Source organism: Dermacentor silvarum, chromosome 9, assembly GCF_013339745.2.
Source record: "Dermacentor silvarum isolate Dsil-2018 chromosome 9, BIME_Dsil_1.4, whole genome shotgun sequence".
In the NCBI taxonomy this organism is placed as follows: Eukaryota; Metazoa; Arthropoda; class Arachnida; order Ixodida; family Ixodidae; genus Dermacentor; species Dermacentor silvarum.
In genome coordinates this window covers 126,416,436-126,429,449 of record NC_051162.1, presented here as the reverse complement: position 1 = coordinate 126,429,449, position 13,014 = coordinate 126,416,436, and the positions used below count along the sequence as shown (strand labels likewise).

General features: G+C 43.2%; 1 protein-coding gene across 1 annotated transcript in view; it reads right to left on the bottom strand.

Annotated features, from left to right (window-relative positions):
- LOC119464256 (IDLSRF-like peptide) overlaps positions 1 to 13,014 on the bottom strand; it is a 138,587-nt gene that overhangs the window by 17,159 nt on the left and 108,414 nt on the right. The window contains exon 2 of the mRNA XM_037725166.2: positions 3,500 to 3,640. Within this exon, the coding sequence (XP_037581094.1) occupies positions 3,500 to 3,640 (141 nt within the window). The remainder of the gene's footprint in view (positions 1 to 3,499; positions 3,641 to 13,014) is intronic.

Below are 13,014 nucleotides of genomic sequence, written 5' to 3'. Positions count from 1 at the left end.
TTTCGCAATTCCTCGGATGAGTTCATCTGCAAGCGGCCAGTCCATGAAAATCCCTCGTTGGCTTCCTCTAGCTTTTACGGATAATGATGCTGCCATTCTTATATACATTTACTGGCTCTCATAAAGGCTGAAGTGTTAATCAAAGAGCAACTGCAAGAACCATCTTTTCGGTCAATGACAAGAGTGTCTTGTAATGAAAATTGGGAAAGCTATATATTGTGAACAATCGTGAACTTAGTCTAGTAGTGGTATTGGGCTACAGAAATGAACGAAGAGAGGAGCCATCGCTGTAGCGAAGACGAAGATGAGCACGTTGTCATTTTGTTCAGCACTTCACCTCTCAGTGAAGGTATATTTAGTAAATAGTCAAAGCTTTCCTTTACGCAATGTGACGTTTAGTTAAATACCTTATTTACGTAACTATATCGTTGCACCGAGATATGATAGATTTGAACCTTCTATATTTCTGCTAGGAAAGAAATGTTGCTGGCAAGGCGGTGCCAGTGTCATATTAACAACAAATAGAAGTGTAACGAACTACCAACATCTTATGTATATAACAACTCTTATGTATATAGTACTTCTTTATTCTGTCTATGTAATTCAATATATTGTGTGAATACCTTGTGTGTATGTAATGTATGTAATGGATTGTGCTGTAAAGTATTACTTAAGTGATTAATGAGCTCGAGTCTCACGCCACAGTGATGCCAGTGGCCGCAGCGGTACGTGCATCTCCTCCACTGCACAAGACAGCGTTGAAATGTTCATGCAATGTTGTATCGATCAGTCCCATTTTCGCTGCAGTCGTAAATATTATGATGGTTCGGCTTTTGATCCACCCTGTAACGGCCAGTAGGAGTGAATAATAAAAACAACCACATAAGACATTACCGCTTAGTTTAGGCAACTGATGCAACAAGGGACTTGCCAGAGGTGTCAAACTAGCTGTGAAGCAGAAAACAAAACCTAACATAACCATTAACCAAGATAAAGAAAGTATCTGGTGAGCGCGATCACGTTATCGTTCCCAAGGCGCTAAAGGCAACACCTGCGCATCATCGATTAAACGTAGGTGGGGCGTCTGGAGACGGCTTCGGATTCCCGCCACTGCTTGCAACACTTTCTCGAAGGCAAAACACCAGCCAAGACACGCCTTTGCAAGGTGTTTTTAGAAAGTGCTGCAAACAACTCCCGTTTCTTTCTTTTTTCTCACTCTTTCCCACTTGTCGAAAGGAGAGCATTATCCAAGCCAAGCCAAGCGAAGCGGTGTTTAATGGAGTCGGCAAAAAATGCTACAGAGGCACTCAAGTCTCCTTACGTACATTGAATGCGAAAGCATTCTGAGTCTTCCGCGCGATACTTTTCACTTGGTCATGTGCTCGACATGGGCAAAGTTAATTCTTAGGGAAGGCCACCCAAATTTTGGACGTGGGCCAGGTCATTTTCGGGAGTGGGCCAGGTCGCTTTTGAACGTGGGTTAACTGGATTTTCGAATTGGTCGAAAGTAAATTTTGGGGGTGGGCTAGCCAAATTTCAGGAGTGGGCCAGGTCGGTTTTGAACGTGAATCAACTCAATTTTCGAATTGGGCAAAGTCAAATTTTTACGTGTGGGCGACGGCGTCCGTCCGACGTCATGGCTGTTCACCGCAGGATTTATCAATGCGAGCCAAAGCAGGTCCAATGTCGGCAACATGACGTCATCACTCCGTCACCTGGGTTTTCTTGCCATCGGATGTTAACGTCGGACGCTCGCCGGATTATCCACTTCATGGGGCATATAAGGCGTTCGCCTTAATGTATACGTTTACCGCGAAGCCTATAGGAAATAGGCCCATGTTGCGAGTGCATCTTTAAACACCCGTGTAATTAGATTTAGGTACATGTTCAAGAACCCCAGTGATCCAAATTATTCGGGAGTCCCCCACTACAGCATGCCTCGTAATCAGATTGTGGCTTTGGCACGTAAAACCCCATAACTAATTTTTTAAAGCAGGTATGTGTTTTGGGGCTCGTTAGGAGGCTTTTGTAATGTTGGCGGCGCTGGATGCTGTTTCGGTGCACGCAGATAAACGAGATAAAGTGAAAACTATCACGAGCGTAAGCTTCTGGGCGTGTCATCGCAGCTGATAACGGGATTAGCGCCATCTTGACTCCCATTTTCTACGCCGCCCGCGGCCTGCTCGACGATGCGAGACCTGGATTGCGAAGAAGACAGCCACGCTTCAAGTGCGCCGCGAATGAGTCCTAACCTGTTTATCTCGCTAACTTTGTCGCGCGGGATCGGTGGATCACGTGGGGAGGAGAAGCGACGCTTTTGCTTCCCTATCATTCCTCGCGTACTTCAGGGCCATGTACTCTTGAGTTGAGATAAACAGAATCATGCAAACACTTGTGTTTGTCAGGTGAGCTTGAAAGCCCCGAGTCTTTTGATAGTCTTATGGTATTTATTATTTGGACGTCCCCGACCGTCGCTGGCGCAGAAAAACGATTGCCGCACTGGGGATGTTTTCGAGTGCACAGAGTAAAATATGCAGGATGAAGCGCATGCGCAGAGGATGCGTATATTGCAACTGCATCTCGCAGGCACCTGCAATGTACAGGAACTGGGGCTGAAAGAATCAGTCGGTCGATTGTATTCTCGTCTCCTCTGTAAGATATGTGTTTGTTCATGAGAAAGTAACGTATTCGCTATTATTATCTTTCAAGAAACAATGTCCAAAGTATATTGAAGTCGGCGGCAGTTCTTCGACAGTATTTCAAAGTAGTTTACTCTACCGCCTGACCTGTTCTACGTTCTTTTCTTTCCAGCATACAAGTTGTCTGTGTTTCGAATCGTGAATTCATATACACTCCGCGAGATCTAATACTTTCTTTAATCATTAGATAGTAGTTGAATAATCGTAAATATTTATTTATTACACCAGTTTATTATGCAAACACAGTGAATTGCGGGCAGGTAGGCGACCGAAACTTTCGAGTAACGATTCGATTATTTCAATCCAATTGCCAATATTTGTACATACGGATTTTTCGAATATTTCTCGCTCATTTCAATACGGTTTCAATAGGGCGACGGATCTAGCAGCCATTCGACCTCTCTGATAGGTTATGTGCAAGCGAACAAACAGCTTATTTGTTTCTAATGCTTCATTTTATTAAACAGCGCTGTATAACTTATGATGTACTGACAAACTCGTTAAGGCTACGAAAACACTCGGACGAGAACGACGGTTTAGAGAAACTGTGAAAACGCGTGTGCAGTATTCCAAAGTTTTCGAAAAGTATTCGTTATTTCCTTCGTTTCGCTTCTATGGTATTATTTGATTTATTTGTACTCGACTTGGTCTAAAAAACATTCTTGCGGCTGAGCCTGAAAAGTGTATACAGGGATCCGGTGAAGCTGTCGATTGACAAAGCTTTCTGTCCCTGTTCCGGGCGTTTCTGACGTATAGGAATTGCAGAAATAAATTGAAATTGAAATCCGAGTTCAACGTACCTGCCGTGCAAAGCCTGGGGTCCTCGTCGTAACCATCCGGGCAGTCTGGCGCGCCGTCGCACAGGTATTGGATGGAGATGCACACGGTGGTGGACGCTGGACACCGGAACGGCTGCGTCGGGTGGCACCGGTCGGTGTCCACTGCGCAAACACAAATAGGAGGAGTTGTATAGCAGGAACACAATACAATAAATTATATATATATATATATATATATATATATATATATATATATATATAAAGCACAATTCCATTGGCTGTGTATGTCCTCTGTTGTGGACAAGACTGTTCACGTGCGCATTATTCACAAATTATCGATCTGTTTTTCGTTGGTGTTTTCCATCATGCCACTGTATGTTCGCCGACAGTTTCTAGTCATGTTGATTTGTCTCTTTCTTTTGTTATCCATTGGGTTTGACTTGAGTGAATGTACGTGTTGGTATTCATGACGTCACGAATTGTACACGTGCTTGTGGTTATCAGCTAGGTACCGTCTTTTTTTTTCTCGCCCCCCCCCCCTCCCCTTCCTTCCAAATGGACAAAATGTTGTATAAATTGAGCTCTGTGTCCGTGCAATAGCACTATTGACGGAGGCCGGACCCCAGCCGAAATGTCCAAATTAAATGGTTTTTTTTCTTTTCTACGTGGGGCTGCACTGCTTTTCATATATATATATATATATATATTATATATATATATATATATATATATATATATGGATGATGCGACTGTGGCCTTGGTTTGACAGAGGGACAAGGGCAAAGAAAACACTTCTCACCAAAGAAGGGATAGAAACACACATCCGAGGTGCCGTGATGATGACGGTCATTGTGACGGTGATAATGATAAAGCAGAAATGTCGAAAGTTATTGACGCTAATGATGAAAAAGCAGACGACAAAGAAGACTGTTATCACTATGAATCAATTGAAGCACAAGAAATAGGGCCATTTTTAGTGATGATCATGACAACAGTGACTACTATGTTGATTATAAAAGAGATAAGGAACCTAGCGCGCTACGTACATTGTTGTGTGCGCGTTGCAGGATCGCGTGTTATCACCATTTTCCTTTTTTTAGCTTATAGGTTTCACAATTGCTATATCATATAGTGAAAACAAGTATCTTCTATGTGGTGATTATTTTCTTTTATAATTTGATTTCAGTAAATAAGCGAAGAAAATGATTACATTCAACAACAAATATAATACGATGCTTGGTCTTTACGTTAGTGGGTATTGCTCCTGCAAATTTTGCTAACATCGATACTTATTATACCTTTATACGCAAGCCAGCGCTGCACTTCCCGTTATTTACGGCAATGATCGCCACTTAGGAGTAAAAATGTGAAAACGTGAAACTTCTTTAAATGTTGCCCTGCTCTGAGGGCTACAGCACTGATTTCAGGATTCCCGCTCGTCAAGGCGAGAACCCGGGCTCTCGCTCCGTAGAAGCACCCTGTAACGTCATCACGAAATTGACTTCGCCCACATGTGCGTCCTTTATGGGGCCTCGATCCCGTGTTCTTTCTTTTTAATTACTCTCCATTGGTACTTTTCTCCATTCTTGCAGAAGTTCTGTAGTGTTAATGATGTCACGCATGGGTTCACGACTGCTACGGCAAGCTTTGGTTGACAAAATGGCGTGCGTGCGCGCACGCGTAACAGCTGCTTTTTTTGTTGCGTAAGCGTCTAGAAGCAGGTCTACCGTGTTATTAGGGAAATGTGTACCGCCCCCCCCCCCCCCCTGCCACGCACCTATGTCCCAAAAAATAATCCCGCACAAAAGCAGACTAGCACAAAGATCAGTTTGCAGTGAACCCGCCACGGTAGCTTATCACTCTAAACATTTTTGCACCTTTAGGGGCGTATAAAGGGTGCTCGGTTGTCGCAAGGCTAACACCCTCACGTTAAGGGGCAAAATCAAATTGTTGGTTGGAACCAATGATGGTATTTTGTTCGCCGACTTTTCCTTGCAAGTAAAAATGATGACAGTTGTGACAGGCGACATAAAAAGTGCATTAAATAAAGCTTCATTTATTTTTACCTGTGAAATTCTCCTGTCGAATATTTATGTGCGCCAAAGGCTGTCAGAATCATTACATAGTTTTCAATGCGTCTCTTATCATCGCACGTCTAGTTAGAGCTCCGTTGTCGTCCTCTATAAATTTTTGTAAGGCCCTAACGGTAGGGGTGTTACCCGTGTGACTGGTAGCTTTAGCTTCTACGGTGGTCCTGTCACTCTGCGGCGCGCTGCGTGGCGCTTTTGTGCTGATTTTATTTGTCTTTCTGCCATACGACCTACTGGCAGGCAAGGCTTTCTACCAACAGTTCTAAAGATATACCAAAATATGAATTCTAATTTACCATTTTTTTTTTACTAAAATGCGTTTCTTGCAATGAAAATACGCCCGTATAGTTGGATTTACGTGCAGGTTAAACAATAGTTAGTCGTCACACTAAACCGAGATTTCGCTATTACAGCCTATGTCAGAGCCCCAGTGTTGCTTTGCAACGTTAAATGCCATAAATCAATAGAAGTTTATTGACGAATTAAAGAACAACGAATGTAATTGCCGGAAATTTGATACTGATGAAACGAGTGTGTTGGCCCGCTATGAGGTGTACTTACTGATATCGTCAAGGGCGCCATGTAGCTTTCATTAGAACAATATGGCGTCTGTGACGTCACGCGAATTCTCCCTGTAACGCTACAGCTCGTTTTCGTCGAGCTGCCTCGCATACGCGCTGAACGAATAATCCGGACACTTAACAACTTTGGTTTTATGCAAAGCACGCGTTCTCATTACCCGCTCGATCTAGCTCTCTGAAAGTCACCGCGAGCATCGCAAGTCGTGGTATTATGTACCGCGAAAAAAATAAATATCCAAATTTGGCACAATGTGAAAAGGGCATGTGCTTATGTGTGTGCGTGTTGACGTGTACATTTTTAATCTGATATGTGGCGTGCGTCTAGGGGTGAATGCGTTATTATGTGCGCAAGGCCATCTGGGGGCTTTCCATTCTGTGCTTGCATGTTTGCGAGTGATAAACGTCCCTATGGCAAGCTCGTTGCATGAGAAACATCACGTGTTGCGTGAATTATTAAATACCAGCCGCTGACTTGACGCAAGACCCTCGAGTGGTGCGTTAGGGGTGATCGCGACGCAAACAGAGCGTGCAAACGGGGCTCCACGTACATGTGCATCGATTGGTTCACATGAAACAGCATCACGAGCAATGCTTCTGCGAAGCATGCTGCCGTTGTTGGGGAAAAATAAAAGACGGGTACTTTTACTCTCGATGCCTTATTTACTCTTAGTGCGATAGAATTGAACGGTACAGTCGTCGTCTTTAGTTACTCGGTATGACAACAAAACTACGGAGGGAGCTGATCTTGGAGGCTGTGTAATAAAATGTGGATGGGCGACAGTACGCGATATGTTATTGCTGTTAACTGTGACAATATTAAAAGTAGGGCGACTGCGCAACCTGCTACCCGAAGGCGTAGCCAATAACAAACAAGAAACCCTGAACGATACAACAGTATATTCATTAAATAGAAATAATTTGCTTAATGTTACAACAGAACACACCATATACGCGTTACAAGCACACTAATAATTCGAAAATATATACGAATTGCGCATAATGCAGAGCCAGCGCTTGACGTGTGGCAAGAATGAGCGCTGTTCACTGATGCTCAAATAGTTCAGTTGGCAGCGACGCGCATGAAGAGTTGCTTGCGAATTTTATTTAGGCCGGTATTCCGGTAAACGCCGGCGCTCTGGGCGTTTTGCCGTATACGGGCGAAGGCGTAGGCGTGAGTGGCTGGGAAAGTGTTGCCACCTGGTGGTGCAAGGTTAAACTCGACAAACACAGAGCTAATATTGCATTAACCGAGAGTATTCTACTTCGCTGGTGGTATAAATTATCGGCCTCAGCAAATCAGGACAAAATTATGCCTCAGCGAAAAGTTGGACCAGCAGCTATGTGGAATATACTTGATTATTGCAATATTAGCGTTGTGTTTGTGTGGTTCTGTTCTGAAGCACGAGGTGGCGTAACCAGTCCGGCCAGTCACGTTTACGACCCCACTTATCCGGCAATCCGCCCAAACCACCCGCGCTTGCCGTTATACTGGACCTGTTATAGTTCGTTTAACGCGAAAAATATTTGACAATAAATGCACGGTATGCTTTGTGCACGATAGGTTTCCTCGTAAGAGTATTATTGGGATGGTATTATAGAGATCAACACTCAGCTTTCGGCGATGTATAGAAGTACGTCCTCAATACGCTTTTCAGCATACAATTTATTGAACACGCTTCAACAAAGTTGTCTCCTATACAGTTAAACCTAAATTTAACGAAGTCGATGGGACCTTGTAGCTGTTTCGTTCAATTAATCACTTATGTAAAGCTAACGGATACTTAAAACACCCATTTTAAAAATGCAGTATTTATTGTAAATCTAAAAAAGGTCTGTTTGTCGCCTACTTGCCCACTTCTATTATGCGTATCGTAAGCTCCGATCCTGTTTAGCGCTTCTTGTTTTCCTCGTAGGAGCGGTAAACATTTATAACACATCAGTGACGTCTCAGCTTAACTGCAAGAAGGCATGCACCATATTTTTTTTTTCATATTTTACTTATTTTCCCTCTCAAAGCTTCATTATGTCCGGCGAGATGTCAAGCCCACATCGTTTCTTCAAGGTTTGGAACGCATTAAAGACTCTGTAAATATGTGTCGGGGACACATTTTCATAGAATTGAAGACACTTTATTAAATTGAAAAAAAAATCGGTAATTGGTAACTTTTTATTACAATTAAGCTGGGCTAATTGGCTGCTAGCTTTATGTAATATGATGGCAGTGCTATATAAAGAAGACGGAAGCATAAACATGAAAAGCACAAGACTAACGCCTTTCTTGCATGTCTCCTGTTTACAATCAGGCAGCTCATGAGCGAACAGCACCCGACCCGACATTACCGTTGTTATATTCAACATTCATTATAAACACGTGTTCGTTACGTGCCTATAACTTATGCTTACAAGCTTATAGCCTATATTGGCGACACATATTTAAGATTTACTACGTTATATCCGATAATTCTTTACTCCCGTTTTCGTTACATCGAGGTTTGACTGCATGTATTCTCCTTCTTTCGCGCTCTAACCCTGCTTCCTAACGTCGTCAAACTGGTTTTCCATAAACCATGGTTTGACCAGATAATGAATAAGGTGAATCAATATTTGGCGGTGAACGACGCGCCCTGTAGGGCAACCAATTTGTCTTCGATGGCAAGGAGAAAACAGTGGTGAATTAGGTGTCGATGCTTTACGAGCGAGGCCACTTTCGAGCAACACGAAGAGACCCTTACCGGACGGCGTGATTAGAAATCTATTATTCAGGAGCGGGTTGTCTCCCTTGCCGTTAAGCTTTCCTTTGTGTGCCTCTCGAATGTACGACGCTTAAAGGGGCCAGGAAATTGTCGCTTCTTTGAGGGAAGCGTCCCCTTGTTCTTCGATTGGACGCCCTAATCTCCTTACGCCTCCACGCCACCTTAATTTGACACCACAGGACAAGCTTGTCTGAGTTCTGCCTCTTCCGCGATCATCAGTCTCTTTATGTTGTCCGTGGCTTAGGAGGCAGGTTTTCCTACCCGCCGTGGTAGAACAAGGGCTATCGTTTGTTCGATCCCCACCACATGCAGCGACCGCATTTCGATGGTGGCGAAATGCAAAAAGTGCCCGTGTACTTGATTTAGTTGCGCGCTCAAGAACCACAGGTGGTCAGAAGTAATCCGGGGTCCCCAACTACATTGTGCCTCACAATCATATCGTGGTTTAGGCACGCTTAACTCCGGAATTATGTTTTTGATATTTTAACATCCGGGATCAGCAGTCTCTTCTAGTCAACCATGATCTTCAGAATAAGTATTTCCTTTAGACGTGCCTAGGTCTGGCATGGTAACTTCGTTACACACATTTGGTAAAGAAAAAGATGCCTTTCAAAGTATTCAGTTAACAGTATATTGACGGTTCAGATTGTTCAATACATCCAATAGCTGCCGCAGTGGATCGACGGCTGATTGGTTTTCAGCTGCTGAGAAGGAAGTGGCCGGTTGGAGGCCCGGTAGCGGTGATCGCATTGTAATAGTGCCAAACTGCAAAAAAAGATTCGTGCATTTAGATTTACTTGTGTATTAAGGAACTGTTGGTTGGGGAAAATTTATCTTGGGCCCCCCACTATACACGGCATCTCTCTTGGGCCAAATCCACACACTCGAATCAAATTATCATACAGAGCCATTAATGTGTATCGAGCCAACAGAAAATCGCTTTTCGAATATTAGATATTTTCGATTTGTTGATTTGTAAGGTTGATTTAACATTGTGAAAGCAACAGCGGGCTTGGAAGACACACCGAGTATTGGAGAGCTTCAGTGTTGCTTTCAAAATGTTAAATCCTACAAATCAATCAATCAATTAAACAATCAAAATATTTATTATTTGAAAAGAGATTTCCTGTTGACACACTACATATTTTAGACTCATTGTGATGAGCCATTACACAATGAGCCATTAATATGACCAATGAGCCATTACAATATGACCATTAATATGACCAATTAGCTATTACACATGACATTCGCATGACCTAGACAAGTAGATAAGAAACTCAAAAGCACGCTATCTGTCTGTAATGTTTCGATGTTTCATGTGTTTCCTCGGTGGCACCAAGCAGAATAATGCATAGACGCCGCGTAACCGACGAAAAGGTATGTGTATACCTTCACGTATATCCGTGCGTGCACGCTTACGTCAGTCTCTGATCGCCCACTGTATCAAGCTCAGAAACAAAGTTTCAATTTCTCTTTATTGCGAAAGCAAGATTGCATGCCGCTTTAATGGGCCCGAAACTAAATGAGCGCGTACTTTATCCTAGCAAATGAGCTTCTTCCGGCATCAACGTCCGCCTCCAACCGTAACATCACTCTCCGGTAACGACTTATTTTTCGAAAATCCAAGCTTGAGATTAGCAATATTGCCCTAACTATTACTAGAAACTAGCAACCTCGTTCCGTTTTCCCGTGCTTGCTAGCCGCCTGTATTCTTGGCTGGAGAATACCGAGTAAAACGACGACAATTTAAATAACTGCTTTCGAGACACGTTTCCGGTATTCTCCACTCCCTTCGATCACACGCTGCCTCTCGCATATAGCTTTCGTGGTAATGATGGAATACAGAGCTCTGCTGTATAAAACAGGCAAAAATTACTAATAGCAATTACTAGAAACATGTCTCCTTTTGCTTCTCTTGCACGGTCAGCCACCTTTATCTGTGCCATCAAAAAAGAAAGCGACAATAATTCAGCAAATTGCAGGACTGTTTTCCCTGCATGTTTCTAAAATACTTTATTCTCTTCGATCGCAGACTTCCGCTCGCGAATAGCTTTTGTGGTAATGACAGAAGATAGGACTCCACTATAGTCAACCCAGACACAGAAAAAAAAAATCGCGGCTATTTTCAAAAGTGACCACCTTCGCTAAGTGCAATTCCAAAAAAGGTTTACTTATTTTTATACGTTTCCTTGGTTTTATTCCTTCGTTGAGTGTATTTTTTTTTAATCTTCAAATTTTAGTTAAGTCGAGCCTCTTTAGCAAAACGCAGATAGCAACAGCTCTGTGAGACGCCCATCAGAATTTCGAGTGGGGATTAAAGTGCCCACGTCCACTCTATCGCTTCACGAGGAGTGTATTTCATTTTCGGGTCGTATTTGGCTTCTTCTACGCTGCATTCATCCTCGCCTTTCCGCTCGTAACTTTGGAAGTCATTAGGTCCCTAGCGAAATGAACTCATCATTTTAATTAAAGTCGAACATGTGCCCACGCAAAGCAACACAGCGCTTCGAGTGAGAGCATCGTGCGGTGCTCCAACGCAGCGTAGGCAGCTAAGCGAAGGAACCTATCTCTGTCAATTTTTTTCTTTCTTTTTTTTTAAGCATCGAACGTTTCTCACTAATCGTTGAAATCCCGAGATCTCCGAAGCGGCGAGCACTTTTTTTCTCGGTGTTTCAGTTTTCCTCTCTGGTTTGTTAGGTGTAGCTCGACATAGCTGTGTATTCAGTGCTAAACTTCCCTCTCCTGCTTCGGGGCAATCAAGTTGTTCGGCCCATTGAAAGTGGTCCATGAAGTTTTACGCCGAAAAGACACATTAGCATGCAGAATGAGGTGTAGCTTAATACAACTTCCAGGCGACGGTTCGAACGTGTATGCTCCCTCTGAAAAGTCGTGTCAGCGTAATCTGGGAAGCGCGTAGGCGTGAGATTTGGAATATTCATCTTGAAAAGCTGAGCGAAGGACTCCGTGTACTAAATCAAAACACGTTTAGGAAACTTATTTAGGAAACCTAAGATAACTGGTGGGAGGATTCGAAGAATATTTTTTTTTTATTTTACTTTCCTTCAAATACTGATGCGGCTAAGCAGTGAACCACCTTAGCAATTCGGAAATGTTAGTATGCCATGGTAAAAGATTTTGGAAGAGCTATCCAAAATCTAGTACAATAGCTAGGTATAGGGGGCAATGATGGCGCACTTAGAATAAAGCGGTGCTTCAAGAAACTCGTGAGGATTGCGCACTAGATAATTGAGTTTGATGTCAACTGCACCAACTGACTCCTTGAGGTCACTGTAAGAAAAGAGGTCATCTCACAAAAACGCCGAAAATATGAGAACATGGGAAAAGAAAAGTCAAATTCGGTTTTAATTTTTTAAGTGATCTAAGGCTGGTGGAAGCTTCCAGAATTCGTTTCTAAATAAGGTCGGGCACTATCTTGCGGGACGCATAGAACTAAGTTGTGGTCTCTTTTAGAGGCGATCGAAGCGCGTGTCATGAATTTTCATTCAGGCATATATTATTTATGAACATCAGCCTGGCTCTTGGTGGTGAAAGATAAACTGCCACGCAAACGAACTGCTGACAATAGACAGTTTTAGAATAGCGTTTGTCGCCATACGTAGGTTAAACGTAAGCACCGTTTTTTGCGGTACGTAAGCGGGACGTTACGGCCCGCGTCATCTCAAGACATTTAGTTTAGCGTACAAGAAGGCAAACGTAAGGAAGACGTTATAAAACAGGGCACCATCTGGTGCCTCGTGCCAAACGCATCCAAGGCAAGACAATCTATTAGTAACCATCCTCTTGTTGCTATGTGGACGCGTCTCGTTAGGCCTACGGGCGCAAGAACCGACGAACGATCTCAGAAATTAGACGCGCTATGCACTCAAAACTAATGTTTCGGGTGAGTTTAGAGAAAGGGAAAGTTCATTTCTATAGTTAATGGTGATCTGCGCGAGTGAGAGCGCAACCATCACAAGTATTCACGCTGAAGCGGGAGCCAGTGGTGCCGCCATGTTCGACAACGTTATTTCTTAGCGTCCGTAAACATTACGAACGTTAAACTCGCCAAATAACGTACGTTATCATAGCGCACGTAAACCACAGAAACC